Source organism: Salvelinus fontinalis, chromosome 4 (assembly GCF_029448725.1).
Source record: "Salvelinus fontinalis isolate EN_2023a chromosome 4, ASM2944872v1, whole genome shotgun sequence".
Taxonomy (NCBI): Eukaryota; Metazoa; Chordata; class Actinopteri; order Salmoniformes; family Salmonidae; genus Salvelinus; species Salvelinus fontinalis.
In genome coordinates, this window is record NC_074668.1 from 29,870,942 (window position 1) to 29,891,709 (window position 20,768).

Here is a 20,768-nt window from a genome sequence, read left to right on the forward strand (position 1 = left end):
AAATAGTAAAAATAAGACACCATGCAGCCAGTGGTGGTGGAAGTTGAGGGACTGAGTACAGAAAACATAATAATGTTGTGTATAAAGAGATCTACGTATTTTCTTGTCCTGGTGATTGGGCATCCTAACACATGTACACACGAGGACACTCTTATCACCTAGTAACATGCAGAGGCCTGAAACCAAAGGCCTCTCCATATCTGAATCTCTCAGCTGGCCAGTACAGACTGGTAATCACAAAATACACTACTGCCAAATATAAACACCACAGGCTAAGTCTGTGTGACCAGTTTTTTATTAATGGGATAAAAAAAAGAGATTATTTACAAACTTGCCATTACCTCATCTCACCAGAATAAATATCTGGTGATGAAATGTTATGTTCTAGTTTTTATTTAGATTATAATTTAGATTTCATGTGAAAGTCAGAGATCGCTGAGAGAGATATTCAACATCAAATCTAGACTCTGAGAACAATGGAATATATTGGACATTTATGACAACTTGTCCTCTATTTCCACAGTTCAGGATGAGAAAAGTATAGTGTAACTAACTTAAACTAGTTTCAGCATTTCCACTCACCTACGCAGAAAACAATCCAATCAGCCAGTTGGCTTGTTTTCATTTACACAGGTTGACAAATTGGCTTGACCCTTAGTCACGGCATCTCTTATGGTTTATAAATGTTCCCAACCAGTGTGATTAAGATCAGGCCTGCAGTCATTACGCTAATGGAAATGCATTTTAATTAATGACATCCTCATTTGCATTGTGTGTTAATTATCTAAATCACTTAATCTCATCTGCACATTCTAATTACAACTTACAGCTTCAATGAATGTATCTGAGATAGAGATGCTCCACTCCCTGTTTTCACTGAATTACATAAGCTTGGCTAAAATGAGTAAAGTAACTTTAATTTTGGAGACCCCAAAACACTGAGATAATGTAATAATTAAATCAGAACTAACAGCCTAACTGCCAAACATTACACTTGCTCTATACTCCTTGCTAATTGAATTACAACTAGGGTGTTTTAAATTACAACTGTTGTTTTATTTCTTTACCTACCTATTGTTCACCTAATACCTTTTTTGCACTATTGGTTGGAGCCTGTAAGTAAGCATTTCACTGTAAGGTCTACACATGTTGTATTCAGCGCACGTGACAAATAAACTTTGATTTGATTTGTACTACAAAGAGTTGTTCCTTTCTCAATTTCTTCACTCTTTAATACAGAATTGCAGAGACACTTTGTATGAAGATATGCACAGGTCTAATTATTAACATTAATATCAGAGCACGCTTATGTACAGTATTGTCTTACCTTAGGGTGAACATTTCCACAGGAGAGAAGGCTGAGGCAGTGATGAAGGCAGAGACAGTGTCCCTCTGCCTCATGGGCATGGCTGGCACCATGACCAGGAAGTTACTATCCAGCCTGTGTTCAGTCAGGAAAGGAGTGGCAGGGATCTGGTATAGACGCACACTGCCGATCCTCCTCATGGGGGTGGAGGTGGATGAGCCAAACAGACCCTCCTGATCCGAGCGGATGGAGTTGCCTTTCCGGGCCTCCTCCGAGTGGCACTCCCCTGCCTCTGTTGACTGTAACATGTAGTAGAGCTCCACGGTGGTTCCCTCGGCCAACTCTATTGTCCTCTGACGCCCAGGCACTACACTGGGGGGGCTGAACCAGCCAGCCAGGGGCTCCAGCTCAGCTACACACAGCCCCAGTTCCCCCTTCAGCTGGCAGGTGCCACGCACCTCCTGGGTCTCATGGAAGGCAAACATGCGTACGCAGGGCAGCTTGTCGATGGCGCTGTAGTCGTCCCAGTCCCTGCCGGCCACATAGAACAGCACCTGGACCCTGGGCTTGGCCAGGTAGATCCTTTCCTGAATGATGAAGGTCTGCACCTTCCAGTTGAAGGTGAACATGGAGGACGCCACAAAGGCTCCAGGGTTCTGGATGAGCTCCGGGGGGACAGGCTGCTCCACAGAGAGGGGTCCATAGCTGGCGTTTACTGAGGGCATGCTGCGGGCCTGGTAAATGAAGAAGGGCTCTGTCCGCGACAGCAGGCTGGAGTTCCTCATAAACTCCTGGTTGGCCTCCTTCAGGAAGAAGGCAGACTCTGCGTTGACCACCTGGTAGTTGACAGGCAAGTAGGTGGGGATGGACGAAAACCTCTGCAATCCCTCCAAGACTCGACAGTCTGCTACTACAAGACAGAAAAGAAGGGCTGAGTCAGGACAAGCTCAGACAGTGCTTGCTTGTTGTACATCCTGTAAATTTCCTCTAAAGCTTCCCTCCGGTAAAACTAGAATGGTCATACTGAGTGACAGCCATTTGGACTGGAGTTTAACAGACAGACCTGATAGAACTACACACAGACAGCAGAGATGACACTGACTAATGTAAGCTACTGTCAGGCCTACTTTACAATACATTTAATTATGTTGTAGATGTAATTTCATGGTGTACGGTTATTGTAATGTTTTGATATTCTTAAAATGAAGGAAACTAACTCCAGGAGTCAGGACCATTGCACATTACATTACTATCCATATATTTTGTCATATTGTAATAAAAAAATAATAATAATACATATTGATTTCAAATTCACAAAGACGGAAATGGTCACATTTCTGGGAACCACATCTGGAATAACCACATCATAAGTTTTGTTCAATGATATTCTACTTAGCACTAGTATCTTTTTCATGCTTTGCTGCCCCCTCCCCCGCTCCCTTCATGTTGGCTGCACCTAACATTCAAAATATTCTGCTCTGAAAACGGAGTGAGATCCAATTATATTGAACCTCTGGTAAATCAATCTTTCAGCTGAGCTCAGCTCAGTCTCCAGATGGAAGGGAAATATGCAATATTCTAGTGTGAGAACAAAGAGTACTGCACAAAGCCAGAGAGGTGCCGACAGAGAGTAGAGGCACCAACACAGACTACACCAACAGTATGATGACAAGATTATCAACACAGATTGTGATAAAACAAGAACAAGTAAACATTTAAATATGTATAACGTTCATGAAAAGCTCAGGTATAATTATCATATTGCAACTCATATGAAAGACGACTTTAAGTAGACCTACAATTCACGATGTGTTAAAGCTGAAATTCTGTACTTTTTTGGGTGACCCGATCAAATTCACATAGAAATGCGAGTTATAAATCTGTCATTCTCATTGAACCAAGTCGAACAAGCGGCAGATCTGTTCAATGTGCTCTATTTCTATGCTTCCCGTTCTTAAATTTGTTTGTTGCATCTTTTACTTTCAGCTTTGTACGGCAGCTTCAAACACAATATTTTCGGTTATTGAAAATATGTTTTAGATGGTAAAGTGATTTTCTACATTATACACTGCTTGTTTAGTCACAAACTGAAATTAGGCAAACTATTCGAATTTTAGCAACCAGGAAATGGCGGAGCTATTTCTGAATTTTGCACCTTTAAATAAGCAAGATGTACATGAACATACTGTATGAAGTATGAGTTGTTTCTGGTGGGCCATTGTGAACAGCTCCCACTCCATGATGGCCTTTGTGATGAGGGAGAAAACACTACACTGGTAAAAAGGTTTTAATCACCCAAAGAGTGGGCTATGACCTTCCTTTTAAGAGCAATCTGCTGTGATTACTACACCCCTCCCCCCGCCCGCCTGCCTGCACAGCACACTTCCATCTTCAACGTTTGCTGAGAGAGGATTTCATTCCTTAGCCCCAGCCTTGTAAATCAATGTCCCGACAATTTACAAATCAGCCAGGGATTTGTGATTCATGGCGCCCACTTGACCTCAGCCCTGTCTGGCCCATGCAGGCAACATGGAGGCAGCCTGGAGGCCGCGAGGGATGCAGCCTGCCTGCCTCTGCATCTGAAGGGCAACACAACACTGTTTAGCGAAGGGGCTCGCACTGTTTATTTTAGGGACTCTCTCTCTCTATAACAGCTCCACTTAAACATCACTTAGCTGTTATAACAGAAGACAGAATCCATTGAACAATACTATACCGCAGTGTAATTTGTTATTTTCTGAACAAACTCAAGAAGTGTTGTTTGTGCACAAGAAGCATTGTTGCAGATGGTACGACGACATTAACAAATGAAAAGTTTGATAGTCCAGCAAGAGCAATACAAGATAGAACAATCAGGAACAAAGTCTCCTCCTCTGTGGTCCCATGGTGGCGATGTTTCTATTCGCATCTCAGGAGCTGTCTCAATCCAGCAAGCCTTATAAGACAGAGCACTTGCTCCAAAGGCCTCAGCATTTCTCTCATGTCTCTACTATAATGATATTTATCGTCTGGGCTTTGCAGATGCCATAACACACTTGAGAAGGAATTAAATGTCCATTTGTGCCTCACATTCATAGGCTAATGCTACACATAGAACACTGCTAAGTGTACGTATACACATCTACGAATGGGATCACTCTTGTTTTCTTAGTCAATCAGCCTGTTTTTAAAGTCAGTCAGATTTATTCCCTTGTTAAAACCTTTTCTCAATAGGGGGTGCTGTTGGGACTTTGTAATATTTACGTTCCCAAATTAAACTGCCTCGTACTCAATTCTTGCTCGTACAATATGCATATTATTATTACTATTGGATAGAAAACACTCTCTAGTTTCTAAAACCGTTTGAATTATTTCTCTGAGTGAAACAGAACTCATTCTGCAGCACATTTCCTGTCAGGGAGTGAGATTTCAGAAATCGAGGTCCCTGTTCTGAGGTCAGTTTAAAGTGCCCATGTAAGCCATCGGGCTACATGCACTGCATACGCCTTCCTCTAGATGTCAGTAAGCGGGGAGAATTTGAATGGAGTGGATTGCGCAATCTGGGCCACTATAAATGATCATGGAACGGAAGTACCATTCTTTTCAACTGGGCATCTGGCGCAAGGGGACATCACAATGGCGTCCTGCAAACGCTTTCGTTTTAGCAGTTCTATATCTCCGGTCATGTTTTTATTCGTTATAGGTGTTAAAGACATCATAAGGTAGTTAATTTAAACCGACTTATAGCAGTTTTTATCAGTTTATTGCGATTTTCCTGGATTTCTTTGTGACGCGCTTTCACTAGTTGGACACCTCTCCAGTGGGTGGCTATCGTTAGCTGCTATTTCTCAATGAGAAGAGGACATCTTTCAACCAAAAGACGATTGTTCTGGAGAAAGGACACCTTGCCCAAGATTCTGATGGAAGCTCGGCAAATAGTAAGCAATCTTTATGTTGTTAATTCGTATTTATGTTGACAAATGTCAAATAATAATTCCGCCATGAATTTCGGTGCGGTCTCGTTTTAGCGCACGCTGTATGCTGAAGTAACGTTAATTTAAAAAATGTAACACAGCGATTGCATTAAGAACTAATTTGTCTTTCATTTGCTGTCCAACTTGTATTTTTTAGTCAAGTTTATGAATAGTTTTCGATTAGAATAGGTGCCTCTCCAAGATGGCGACGGACAGATTGCTTGAAGTTTTGGCCACTAATCACATTGTATAACCACAAATTGTGCCGCTAAATATGCACATTTTCGAACAAACTCTATATGCATTGTGTAATATGATGTTATAGGACTGTCATCTGAAGAGTTCTGAGAAGGTTAGTGAAAAAATGTATATATTTTGGTGGTTTATACGTTATCGCTATTTTTGACTTTGAATCACTGCTGTTGTGATGTTTGCTATTGTGGTAAGCTAATATAACGCTATATTGTGTTTTCGCTGTAAAACACTTAGAAAATCTGAAATATTGGCTGGATTCACAAGATCTGTGTCTTTCATTTGCTGTACGCTGTGTATTTTTAAGAAATGTTTTATGATGAGTAATTAGATAATACACGATGGTCTCTGTAGTTATTCTAGTTGCTTTGGTGAGAGTTGTGATGGTGGCTGCAATGGTAAACTATGATTTATACCTGAAATATGCACATTTTTCTAACAAAACATATGCTATACAATAAATATGTTATCAGACTGTCATCTGAGGAAGTTGTTTCTTGGTTAGTGGCTATTTATATCTTTATTTGGTCGAAATTGTGATAGCTACCTATGCAGGAAAAAAATGGTGGACAAAAAAAGTTGTGTCTTTTGCTATCGTGGTTAGCTAATAGATTTACATATTGTGTCTTCCCTGTAAAACATTTTAAAAATCAGAAATGATGGCTGGATTCACAAGATGTGTATCTTTCATCTGGTGTCTTGGACTTGTGATTTAATGATATTTAGATGCTACTATTTACTTGTGACGCTATGCTAGGCTATGCTAGTCAGCTTTTTTACTGGTGGGGGTGCTCCCAGACCCGGGATTGGGAGGAAGTAGAAGTTAACAGCTGTCAAATGACCATTTTACAACCGTTAGTCACGCTGTATTGACAGTGAATGACAGATACCATACACTGCATGGGCAACAGTTTGGTGTCTATGGAGTCAACAAAAGTCTGAGATATTTTCAAGAGAAGAATTACCTGTCAATGTTAAGCGTTACCACCAAGATTAGCTATGCAGTGTGTGCTGAAAGGAAAACCTTTATAGACTTAATATATTATTGCAAAGTTGAGTGAATTTGTTGTCCCCCACAATGAAATCGGGAACTGTGGATCTGGCTCCGTCTGTTAGTACATTCATACGTTAGTCACACGCGATATCTCAGACAGCACTTGGGTGAATGTTGCATCTTGCCATAGTATACAACGATTGGCCAGGTGGTGGCACTATAACAAGAGATTGAAAATGCAAACTTTAAAAGGTCACGCTCCTCACCCTGTTTTGACCTAAATTCATGAAATTCGGTACATAGTTCCCTCTCCTCACAAAGGAACACATTTGCCTCAGGGACCCATAAAGTCCTCCGTTATGTATTTTTTGTTATACTCTTCGAGCACCGAATGACCGATCTGCACAAAACTTGATATTTGGAAACTATGGACAAAGGTCTCTCAAAAATATTTTCCAGACTAGTACCTAATACAACATGGCCGCTATTGACAATAAACATTCAGATGGGCGTGGTCTGGCACGTAAATGCATATAAATCTGTCTAGGATATTCGTATTGTAACACAATTTGGTGCACATGTTGCAAACACTGTCAAGACTCAACGTATGCAAGAAAATTAATATCGATCACACGGTGGTGATATAACGGCACATGTTTACAGTACCAGACAAAAGTTTGGACAAACCAACTCATTCAATAATTATTTTTTTAAATTACTATTTTCTACATTGTAGAATAATAGTGAAGACATCAAAACTATGAAATTACATATGGAATCAGGTAGTAACCAAAAAGGTGTTAAACAAATCTAAATATATTCTATATTTGAGATTCTTCAAAGTAGCCACACTTTGCCTTAATGACAGCTTTGCACGCTCTTGGCATTCTCTCGACCAGCTTCATGAGGTAGTCACCTGGAATGCATTTAAATTAAACAGGTGTGCCTTGTTAAAAGTTAATTTGTGGAATGTCTATCCTTCTTAATGCGTTTGAGCCAATCAGTTGTGTTGTGACAAGGTAGGGGGTTATACAGAAGATAGCCCTATTTGGTAAAAGCAAGTCCATATTTTGGCAAGAACAGCTCAAATAAGCAAAGGTAAATGACAGTCCAAGGCATGAAGGTCAGTCAATACGGAACATTTCAAGAACTTTGAAAGTTTTTTCAAGTGCAGTTGCAAAAACCATCAAGAGCAATGATGAATGAGGACCGCCACAGGAAAGGAAGTCCCAGAGTTACCTCCGCTGCAGAAGATAAGTTCATTAGAGTTACCAGCCTCAGAAATTGCTGCCCAAATAAATGCTTCACAGAGTTCAAGTAACAGACACATCTCAACATCAACTGTTCAGAGGAGAGAGCATGAATCAGGCCTTCATAGTCGAATTGCTGCAAAGAAACCATTACTAAATGAAACCAATAAGAAGAAGAGTGCTTTGGCGACGAAACATGAGCAATGGACATTAGACTGGTGGAAATCTGTCCTTTGGTCTAATGAGTCCAAATTTGAGATTTTTGGATCCAACCGCCGTGTCTTTGTAAGATGCAGAGTAGGTGAACGGATGATCTCCTCATGTGTGGTTCCCACGTGAAGCAATGAAGATGGTGTGGGGGTGCTTTGCTGGTGACACTGTCAGTGGTTTATTGAGAATTCAAGGCACACTTATCCAGCATGGCTACCACAGCATTCTGCAGTGATACGCCATCCCATCTGGTTTGCGCTTAGTGGGAATATCATTTGTTTTTCAACAGGACAATGACCCATCACACCTCCAGGCTGTGCAAGGGCTATTTGACCAAGAAAGAGAGTGATGGAGTACTGCATCAGATGACCTGGCCTCCACAATAACCCGACCTCAACCCAATTGAGATGGTTTGGGATGGGTTGGACTGCAGAGTGAAGGAAAAGCAACCAACAAGTGCTCAACATACACTACCGTTAAAAAGTTTGGGGTCACTTGAATATGTCCTTGTTTGTTTAAGAAAATGGTCTGGGGGTGGTCTGGGGGTGCTTTGGTGGTGGTAAAGTGGGAGATTTGTGCAGGATTAAAGGGATCATGGAGAGGCCAGCACAGTCACCGGATCTCAACCCTATTGAGCTGTTGTGGGAGCAGCTTGACCGTATGGTACGTAAGAAGTGCCCATCAAGCCAATCCAATTTGTGGGAGGTGCTTCAAGAAGCATGGGGTGAAATCTCTTCAGATTACCTCAACAAATTGACAACTAGAATGCCAAAGGTCTGCAAGGCTGTAATTGCTGCAAATTGAGGATTATTTGATAAAAGCAAAGTTTGAAGGACACAATTATTATTTCAATTAAAAATCATTTTTTATAACCTTGTCAACGTCTTGACTATTTTTCCTATTAATTTTGCAACTCATTTCATGTATGTTTTCATGGAAAACAATGACATTTCTAAGTGACCCCAAACTTCTGAAAGGTAGTAGGTGTGGAAACTCCTTCAAGACTGCTGGAAACGCATTCCAGGTGAAGCTGTTTGAGAGAATGCCAAGAGTATGCAAAGCTGTCATCAAGGCAAAGGGTAGCTACTTTGAAGAATCTCAAATATAAAATATATTTTGATTTGTTTAACACTTTTTTGGTTACTACATGATTCCATATGTGTTATTTCATAGTTTTGATGTCTTCACTATTATTCTACAATGTAGAAAATATTTAAAATAAAGAAAAACCCTTGAATGAGTAAGTGTGTCCAAAACTTTGACTGGTACTGTATATCTATTGATCTGTTTGACTCAGAGTGATGAAATTTGGCACACATGCTCGGGGACATGAGTAACTGATCCACACAATATCTCAGACCCCACTGGTCCAATTTTGACTAAACGTAGGTGAATGATATGTCTTGCCATAGAGATACAGTATTTACAAAATGGCCCAAGGGGGGGCGCTATAGTTATGAACTGTATCTATGTCAGTCACACACAATTTCTCAGAAACCACTGGCCCGATTTTGATTAAACTTGGGTGAATGATCCGTAATTTACAAAATTATACTGAATGGCCCAAGGGGGGTGCAGTTTAAATTTCTGAGGACCATTCTAGCCAATTGTGAACATTTGATACAAAGAAAAATAAGAAATTAATTAACCATTATCTTATTACAATTACAAGCACGGCCAAGATCTCTCAGAGGGAGCACATTAATCAACATCATTTTAACCTGTTTGTGACCGAATTTAGTAGTACTATTTCTAAACTGAGAGGAAAAAAGTTTAAAGGAAGAAAAAAAGGGATGTTGTAAATTCAGACTCCCTAGAACGTATAAATCTTTGCACATTATTGAATTCCATTCAAAGCACCAGCAACAAATGGAAGCCCTGTGTGAGCACATGAAATCTACCAATAAAAAATAGTTATGAATTTGACATGTGTATTCAAAAGCAGATAGCTACATTCCTCTATGCAATCCTTGTGAGGCAGCTTTGTAGAAAGACAAAGCCATTCTATGCTCATTGTAAAATAACATGCTGGAGATAGATTAATTGATATATGTAATAAAGGAGGTTGGAATTGTATGTTTACAACAAATACACAAAGCACTGAATGTGTTTTACATCAGAAAATAATTCTTCATTTGTATCTTAATAAAAGCAGCCTGAAGCCACCAACCCTTGAGTAGTTCATTATTTGACTATCTGGTAGAGTAACTGCAGCATATTGTAGTCTACAATATGCTTACACCCATAGACAACTGTGAGGTCCCATTTCCCAGACGCTGGGTATTTGTATGCAAATCTCTGATGGAATCAGTCTCTGGAATTGGCTCTGAATTTACAACCTCAAAAAAACAGAAAACATCAAGAGTGAAAAGGAAATAAAGAGGGATGGGAAAACCTTGAACCCAAATCCATAGTAACCAAGAGTCAGCATGTCAGTGCTTGGAATTGAAATAATATACATTGAGTGTATAAAATATTAGGAACACCTGCTCTTTCCATGAAATAGACTGACCAGGTGAATAAAGGTGAAAGCAGTGGTGGAAAAAGTATCCAATTGTCATACTTGAGTAAAAGTAAAGATACCTTAATAGAAAATGACTCAAGTAAAAGTGAAAGTCCTCCAGTAAAATACTACTTGAGTAAAAGTCTAAAAGTATTTGGGTTTAAATATACATAAGCCTAGTGGTTAGAGCGTTGGACTCTAACTAGTAACCGTTGCAAGATCGAATCCCCGAGGGACACATTCCAACACTCAGACATAATTTACAAATTAAGCATGTGTGTTTAATAGTCCTGTATTAGTGGACCGATATAACCGTCTGTAGCACAGACGTTTTTTTGGTTTAATGAGTTACTGTATGTATGATACTAACAACTTTATTGTCTTTCTGATACAATGTATCGTGTTCCCTCAATACCTTGAAAATTGAACATTATACAATTTATGCATTTAATTCAATTGTAATGAATACATTATAAGTACATACATTCGTATTAAATAGAAAAAGCGCATCGGCCCAGTGTGGGCAGCCTACAGAGGCAATATTTTAGCCCATGTTTGCTGGGAAAATAATGGCTTATTTCAGGCTGCCTTCACCAGATATGGGCTGCCCACACTAGGCCACACTGGGCAAATGCTTTGTGGGCCAATGTAGAGCCGATGAGCAAAAAAGCTTTGGCTCAACGTTGGCAGCAAACATGTGGCCAATATTTTAGCCCGCATTTGGCCCACATCATGCCAATGTGGACATGTTTGCTGGGTATTCTTATTCCTTACAGATAGCTCATCCCCTCTGTTTGTTGCTGTCAGATGCTTATGCTCCTTTTATTGACTTTTCTCTGCATGCTTATATCTTGTGGAGTTCTTTCTCTTTGCTAAGTTTTCCTTCTGTGCTGTTAAACTTTTGTATCCCACTCTATCACACCCGATCCAATTTTAGGGCTGTATTTTGCATACTAATCATACTACTCTTTCCCTGTCTCTTGTTGACCTGTGCAAGGAGTAGAAAGGCAGCCAGCCAGCCCGCCCCTCCCTCCAGTGGTCCTCCAGTGGCCACCCACATCATTAGACAAGGCAGTGGGTAGCAGGAACATTGTCTCCATCCTAGGTGTCCTCTCCAGTAGCCAGTAATTTACCCAGCCTACTCCATGTGTGAAGGCTGCTGCCCTGCCTGCTCTGTCAGTCCTGTTTCAGCTCTACAAACACATTGGTCTGGTCTGGAGCCTGTGTGATAGCATGGCTGAGCATGTATGTATGAGGTGTATAAGGAGTGCCGCTTGTTTAGTCAAGTACTCTGACTGCTTGGTTCGGCCTGGGAGCTACATGCACTCTCTTGTTGGGAGCCTGTCCACTTGCCTATCTATCTGTCTGTCTGTCCTGATGGCTCAAACATTGTGTAGCTCTCCCCAAGCCCACCACCATGCTGACAGCAGGATGTGGCTAGCTCTTCTCGAAAGAGAACTATGATAAGGCTTATTTGATGATTAGTACTCTTGCTAATAGAGAGCAATAGTAATGACATTTTTGTAGGCAATAACGGAGGCTTATCTCTGCAATGGTTTGTTGTTCAAAACCTATGAAATTAGGTTAAGGAGATCTTATACATTTTGCTAGGTAACATAACTTTTTGTGAATTTTAAAGCATTTATATATTCAAAACAAATAAAAAGCTCAAACTACACCTCCGATCGCATGCCTTTGACATCTAGCTAACAGGCTTAGCTTACCTTATGATACATACCTAAAGTCTCCTCTGGACAACATTGTTCGGGAACTGATACAATTAGCTCCTTTCCACTGAAGAGATATGGTTCTAACTAGCTTTTTGGCGGACTGTAGCGTAGACTAGTTTGCGTGGTCGGCCTAGTGAGGTGAAATGTTTTTGAGAATATGTTCTAGTTCCATTTCTCTGACAGTTAAGATTTGTTAGCAACTGACTTTTTTTGAGCACATTAAGGCTTCATAATTCATAACGGTCATGTTAACTGACTGATATTATCTCATAGAACAAAACATATAAGGTCTCCTAAGCCTGTGTTAACCTCAGCCCTTATTATCGGCGTATATCATAATACCATGTATTTTCCCTGTTCATTTCCCCCATTGGAATGCTAACGCATTTCCGTTTTTTAGGACTACAAGCACTACAAGCACACTGCCAAGTAAATATGTTTGTCAAAATGCACATGCCACACATTCACTGATAAGTGTCTGAATGTCACGCCCTGGCCTTAGTATTCTTTGTTTTCTTTATTATTTTAGTTAGGTCAGGGTGTGACATGGGGGAATGTTTTGTGTTTTGTCAGTTTTGGGTGGTTATATGGTAAAGGGGGTGTTGGGTGTAGTGTATGGGTTTGTGTGGAGTGAATGTGTCTAGCTGTGTCTATGTTGGGTGTAGTTGTCTAGGAATGTCTATGGTTGCCTGAATGGGTTCCCAATTAGAGACAGCTGATTTCTGTTGTCTCTGATTGGGAGCCATATTTAAGGTAGCCATAGGCTTTAGTGTGTTGTGGGTAATTGTCTATGTTATACGTTTGTAGCCTGTGTGTGCACTACGTTCATAGCTTCACTGTCGTTTTATTGTTTTGTTAGTGTGTAAGTGTTTTGTTTCGTTTTGCCTTCGTCATCAATAAAAGGAAGATGGCTTATTTTCCTCATGCTGCGTGTTGGTCCGTCTCTCCCTCACACGATCGTGACACTGAATGTGTTGCCTACAATTAAGAAATTTAATTTAATCTATTTAACTATGAATCAGCATAATGCTGTCTTAGATCAGAAAAAAAGTTAGACAATTATCTTGTTTAATTATATATTATATTAAAAGTAAGACAATGCTCCTATTTAATTATATATGATAGGAATCACAGAGAGTATGCTGAAATAGTCATATTCTAACTTGTAAATATTCTGTTGAATTGTTATTTCTGTTTTTAAGTCTCAGCATTGTACGTAATGTGAGTCAGCCCACTTTGTGAGCCTGAGGCTGTGTGGAGGTAATGCTTACAGTACACCCAAGGCTGATTTGCTACTGCAGGCAGGTTGGAGACTCAGAGAGACACTGCAGTGACACTGACTGCATGCATGCTGGCCGGCCTCTCTGGCACCTGTCTGTCTGGACATTGGGAACACTCAGTTCCATCTTCACTGCAGGTGAAGTGGGCCAAAAGCATTTCTCCAAAATCATCAAACCATTTTATGCCCCATTTCTCTTTTTAGGAGCACAACATTGAATGAGATACTGAAAGTTTTGAATTCAGGACAAAAAATGTATCGCTTTGCCACATTTTTTTGCACTTTAGTGCCTTGCTGTAAACAGGATGCATGTATTAGAATATTTTTTATTCTGTACAAGATTGCTTCTTTTCACTCTGTCAATTAGGTCAGTATTGTGGAGTAACTACAATGCTGTTGATACATCCTCAGCCATTAAACTCTGTAACTGTTTTAAAGTCACCATTGGCTTCATGGTGAAATCCCTGAGCGGTTTCCTTCCTCTCTGGCAATTGAGTTAGGGAGGATGCCTGTATCTTTGTAGTGACTCCCTTTACTCCACACACAGAGATGGGTACAAAGCTCTCTCTCGCCCTCCACTTGGCAAATCTGACCATAACTCTGTCCTCCTGATTCCTGCTTACAAGCAAAAACTAAAGCAGGAAGCACCAGTGACTCAGTCAATAAAAAAGTGGTCAGATGAAGCAGATGCTAAGCTACAAAACTGTTTTCCAGCACAGACTGGAATATGTTCCGGGATTCTTCCGATGGCATTGAGGAGTACACCACATCAGTCATGCTTCATCAATAAGTACATCAATGACGTCATCCCCACAGTGACTGTAGTTACATACCTCAACCAGAAGCCATGGATTACAGGCAACATTTGCACTGAGCTAAAGGGTAGAGCTGCCGCTTTCAAGGAGCGGGACTCTAACCTGGAATCTTATAAGATATCCCGCTATGCCCTCAGACGAACCATCAAACAGGCAAAATGTCAATACAGGACTAAGATTGAACAGTACTACACCGGCTCCGACGCTCGTTGGAGGTGGCAGGGCTTGGAAACTATTACAGACTACAAAGGGAAGCACAGCCGATAGCTGCCCAGTGACACGAGCCTACCAGACGAGCTAAATTACATCCATGCTCGCTTCGAGGCAAGTAACACTGTAACACGTATGAGAACATCAGCTGTTCCAGACGACTGTGTGATCATGTTCTCCGCAGCCGATGTGAGTAAGACCTTGAAACAGGTCAACATTCACAAGACCGCAGGGCCAGACGGAGTACCAGGATGTGTACTCCGAGCATGCGCTGATCAACTGGTAAGTGTCTTCACTGACATTTTCAACCTCTCCCTGTCTGAGTCTGTAATACCAACATGTTTCAAGCAGGCCACCATAGTCCCTGTGCCCAAGAACACTAAGGTAACCTGCCTAAATGACTACCGACCTGTAGCACTGACATCTGTAGCCATGAATTGCTTTGAAAGGCTGGTCATGGCTCACATCAACACCATCATCCCAGAAACCCTGGAACCACTACAATTTGATTTTTGCAATTCATTCCAGTCATTGGCAGCAGAGAACTGGAAGGAAAGGCGGCCAAAGGAGGAATTGGCTTTGGGGGTGACCAGTGAAATATATCTGCTGCAGCACGTGCTACAGGTGGGTGCTGCTATGGTGACCAGTGAGATGAGTTAAGGCAGGGCTTTACCTAGCAAAGACTTATAGATGACCTGGAGCCAGTGGGTTTGGCGACGTATATGAAGCGAAGGCGAGCCAACGAGTTCATACAGGTCGCAGTGGTGGGTAGTATATGGGGCTTTGGTGACAAAACGTATGGCACTGTGATAGACTGCATCCAATTTGCTGAGTAGAGTGTTGGAGGCGATTTTGTAAATGACATCGCCGAAGTCAAGGATCGGCAGGATAGTCAGTTTTACGAGGGTATGTTTGCCTGCATGAGTGAAGGAGGCTTTGTTGCGAAATAGGAAGCGGATTCTAGATTTAATTTTGGATTGGAGATGATTAATGTGAGTCTGGAAGGAGAGTTTACAGTCTAACCATAAACCTAGGTATTTGTAGTTGTCCACATATTCTAAGTCAGAACCGTCCAGAGTAGTGATGCTGGACGGGCGTGCAGGTGCGGGCAGCGATCAGTTGAAGAGCATGTATTTAGTTTTACTTGCATTTAAGAGCAGTTGGAGACCACAGAAGGAGAGTTGTATGGTATTGAAGCTCGTCTGGAGGTTAGTTAACACAGTGTCCAAAGAAGGGCCAGAAATATACAGAATGGTGTCGTCTGCGTAGAGGTGGATCAGAGAATCACCAGCAGCAAGAGCGACATCGTTGATGTATACAGAGAAAAGAGTCGGTCCGAGAATTGAACCCCCACAGAGACTGCCAGAGGTCCGGACAACAGGGCCTCCGATTTGACACATTGAACTCTGAGAAGTAGTTGGTGAACCAGGCGAGGCAGTCATTTGAGAAACCACTCTCTGGTTATTATCTATGCATAAGTCGCTTTAATAACTCTACCTACATGTATATATTACCTCAATTACCTCGACTAACCGCACATTGACTCTGTACTGGTACCCCCTGTTAATAGCCTCGCTATTGTTATTTTACTGCTGCTCTTTAATTATTTCTTATTTTTATTTCTTATTTTTCTCTAGGTATTTTTCTTAAACCTGCATTGTTAGTTAAGGGCTTGTAAGTAAGAATTTCACTGTAAGGTCTACACCTGTTTTATTCGGCAAATACGACAAATACAATTTGATTTGATTGTCGAAAGCATTCCACAGGGATATTGGCCATTGTTGACTCCAATGCTTCCCACAGTTGTGTCAAGTTGGCTGGATGTTCTTTGGGTAGTGGATCATTCTTGAAACACACGGGAAACTGTTAAATGTGAAAAACCCCAGCAGCGTTGCAGTTCTTGACACACTCAAAACGGTGCACCTGGCACCTACTACCATACCCAGTTTAAAGACACTTAAATATTTTGTCTTGCTCATTCACACCCTGAATGGTACATATACACAAACCATGTCTCAATTGTCTCTAGGCATAAAAATCCTTCTTTAACCTGTCTCCTCCCCTTCATCTACACTGATTGAAGGGGATTTAACAAGTGGCATCAATAAAGGACCATAGGTTTCACTCAGTGGTGTAAAGTACTTAAGTAAAAATACTTTAAAGTACTACTTAAGTCGTTTTTGTGGTATCTGTACTTCACTTTACTATTTATATTTTTAACAACTTTTTATTTTTCTTCACTACATTCCTAAAGAACATTATGTACTTTTTTACTCCATACATTTTCCCTGACACCCAAAAGTATGCTTTACATTTTCAATGCTTAGCAGGACAGGAAATGGTCCAATTCACGTACATATGAAGAAAACATCTCTGGTCATCCCTACTGCTTCTGATCTGGTGGATTCATTAAAGGCCCAGTGCACAATTTTTTCAGTACCAGTCAAAAGCTTGAACACACCTACTCATTCAAGGGTTTTTCATTATTTTTACTATTTTCTACATTGTAGAATAATAGTGAAGTCATCAAAACTATGAATGAACACATATGGAATCATGTAGTAACCAAAAAAAGAGTTAAACAAATCTAAATATTTTTTAGATATTTGATTCTTCAAAGTAGCCACCCTTTGCCTTGATGACAGCTTGCACATTCTTGGCATTCTCTCAACCAGCTTCATGAGGTAGTCACCTGGAATGCATTTCAATTAACAGGTGTGCCTTGTTAAAATGTTATTTGTTACTTCCCACGTCTATGTGTGGGCTAGACCGTGTCGGACTGGTGTAGGTTAGCCCATGTGGTGCTGGTGTGGGATTGCTGTGGGCTAGCCCATGCTGGGCTGGTGTGGGTTTGGTGTGGGCTAACCTGTGTCTACCTTGCCCACCGAATACCCACATGGGGCCAATGGGGTCATGTTTCCTGGGATAAGGCTATATTGGTTGACTTTGACAGTTCCTCCTCCTCTCTTCTTTTCCTCTTCCTGGGTGCGTACCTCTCTCTTACACCTTTGACCCCCACAGTCCACAGCTCTGACTTTAATCCGAATGGGACATTCCTTAAATATGAAGAATGACTTAAAGCTCTCTCCTCCCTATGGATTACCAACAGCCTATTTATCATCATATGTAATTAATAAGGGCTATTGAATATGTGCCCTAGTGTCAACAATAATAAATATATTTTTTCTTTCAAGCATCATTTGAGAATGATCTATGTTGTTGAGCCACCAAGAAATGTAAGAAAGTGGCAAAGGCACCAGGGGACGAATCAATACACGATACAATATGATATTACTTTCTGCTTGTTTACTTTTCTAGGGACGTATAAAATCTATGCTATGGAAAGTTTGGACGGAATTACAGAAGACAGATATTAAAACGAAATTCAACAATATTCAAAAATGTATTGAACTTAGTAGTAAATCCACTAAATATAATGAACTTTATTATTTCACTTGCCCAAGTTAATCATAAGACATGAACAAAATGCTTCAGGGATTTGTAGTTTCCTGCAACTTTCTGAAACAGCACAGGAATGCCCCTGTCTGTGTGTGTCTGAGGTGCACACGTACGACTACACTTTATGTAGCCATTAGCAATGATGCTAATGATAACCATAGAGATGGAAAGGCTTTCCCAAAAACCTTCTCAATTAAATGTTAACTACAAAGTAGCCTATGCCTACATGGCAGAATGATATCACGATTATTTGCATCAATCCATTGGCCATTTGTTTTCCAAACTCTGCAATCACATGCACACTACAGAAAATCATCCAAACAATGGGCTCTGGCTGGTGCACACTTGAATTAAGGTGCAACCCACCCGAAAATCTATTTTTTTTTGATTTTTCAAGACCTCAAAGGTGGTCTCCTGAGGGGGTTTAAGCATTGTTGTGGACTTAGAACATCCAATTTGGTTGTTTTTCTATTAAAAAAACTGACATTTTCCCAAGGCGCTATTACCCCTCCCTCTCTATCCCTGAGATGAGCAAAATTACATCTATAATAACTACTCATGTGCAAATTGCTGTGTGTAAAACCAGTTTCCTCTTCGACTATAGTGGTGAGCCTGCTGTAGCTGTTTGCTGCCTGACATTTAATAGATGGCCACATTCTACACGGTAAGAGCTAATAATGAGTAATGGGCCTGTGGCTTCACTAAGAGAATAGCTATTTTTGAGTTTATGAGAGAAAGCATCATCTTGGAGATTAAAGACTATTGACCAGGGAAAAGTAAACAACAGCAGTAGCTGTAGCTGTACTCTTTGGATGTGTTTGGTAAAGCTGTGGGGCAGAGAAGAGAAGAACCCCGACCACCACATTCTCGTCCCAATGTGCCTCGCTGTGAGAGACAGCGGGGACACAATTAGTTGCTAAAAAGGAACGTTCAGGTGCTGTGATAAGGCCTGATGTGTCTGGAACACTGTTATCACAGACGTTATCAATCAGTGAGTGACCTGGGCTGGGCTGTAGACATTACTGGTCTCCTGGATGCAGAGAAGAAGGGCTCCATTGTGCCAGAGCAGGCAGCGCACACGGTTGTAGGGGAGGATACAAGGCCAGGCCAGAGAGCTTTTGGCCTGGACAGGGAGGATGAGACAAGCACAGATTTGTGTGCCAATCAGTATTCCCAGGGCCGCTCCGGACTTTTCTAAAACATAAACTGGCCGCCTAATGAATCTCTTGCCCTCACACTGCCCTTTATTGCAAAGTGATATCGTAAATCAGGGCAAACACAGGGCCTCTCGGAGGGCAGAGTGAGTCGGCCTCTTTGTGTGCACTGAGGGACATTTAATAATGAGAGCAGACCAGGGGAATAAGTGGACACAAACCCACCAAAGATCTATACGCTGCTGCTCAGACAACATACTGCCCGGTGCAGGGCACAACGGGTGTAAAAAATAAAGTATGTAACCAAATAAAAATGTTCCAGTAAACATTACGAGGATGAGAAAATGCTAAACATTTTAATTGTAAAAAAAATATAGTTCACTTCTCCGCCGGTCTCACTACAGGAAACAGCACACACTGAAATCTCCATTCTCGCCACATCTGACTAAGCACAGGTCAATAAAATGATGATTACACTTTCATATCACCCAAAAGGATTGCTCTCAGACCACAACTTGAAGCTCAGAGATATTCATTGCAGAAGATTTACAGTGCAAAATATGAAGACAAAAAAGATCAGATACATTGCTGTAATATAAGGAATTGTAGTGACTATCGTCATCGGGCTGTTACATTATGCCGGGCATACACTAAACGATTTTGCCATGAATTCGCTACATTTTTGCTGTCCCAGACTAATTTTCATGATTAGGGTGAAATCCTATAAACTTGGTCTAGAATCAGTTAGGTTGGGACTCGCGTAGTTTGAGCGGGTCAAGGATGCACTGATGATGGCTGTTCCGTTCTCCAGACCCGTGACAGATTTCCCGATAATTTTCTGCCATGTCAGAAATGTTGATTGTGCATCTTGTCGTATGAGCAGTGCTACGACACTACCGGGCAAGGACTACTGCCAATAGTCAAAGAGCACTCAGCACGTGAGACCAAAACAATGATGGCGATGAGCAAATTAAGGACAATGCGCACCATGTGGACCGAGGTGATGGTGGAGCTGTGGAGAGAACGTGGATGCCTTTTCAATATGACCTCTGCCTCCTAACATGACAGAAACCAAAAGGATAAAAGCTGGGGGGGATAGTCAAGGATAGTCCTTACCAGAGTCGTGTGGAGAGAGTTTATTGCTCTGGTCCTTAACAGCTACAAGTGGCCCTGACAAACCCTTTCACTCTTCATTGGACAGTATAACACCTACAGTACCAGTTGACCCCCTGTCCTCTTATCACAAAACAGGAAATCTACAGAATCTTGAAAAAATATTACCACTGATTGCACACAATGTCATTGATGACAAGTAATCAAAACTACTCTTAATGATAATTGTGCATACAGAATAAGAGGATCTGTGGAACAATGACTGCCTCATCCGCCTTGACTGAGAGACCTGAGGACAATAGCTACTTCTCCAGTCAGAGGCTAAGCATCTAGCTTGGCATGTAACCTTCTCCTCTTTGTACTACAGAAGACACATACCCAGAGTCTAAAAATGGCATATCAAATAGGTGGCTGTGTGATGGCAGGCAAGAACGTAATCTGCACACTGCCACACACCTTTTCAAACCCTCTCGTTAGTCATTTCCCCTCAAAATTAAAAAAAATTGTCAAATAGATATAAAAAAATGAAATATTCAACAG

At 41.1% G+C, this 20,768-nt stretch overlaps 1 protein-coding gene across 2 annotated transcripts in view; it reads right to left on the reverse strand.

The window, feature by feature from the left end:
• LOC129853492 (transmembrane protein 132C-like) overlaps nt 1-20,768 on the reverse strand; it is a 211,449-nt gene that overhangs the window by 172,989 nt on the left and 17,692 nt on the right. Inside the window, exon 2 of one of the 2 annotated variants that reach the window (XM_055919598.1) lies at nt 1,328-2,216. The exons of the other annotated variant lie outside the window; for it this stretch is intronic. Coding sequence (XP_055775573.1) covers nt 1,328-2,216 — 889 coding nt within the window. The remainder of the gene's footprint in view (nt 1-1,327; nt 2,217-20,768) is intronic. 2 annotated transcript variants of the gene reach the window in all.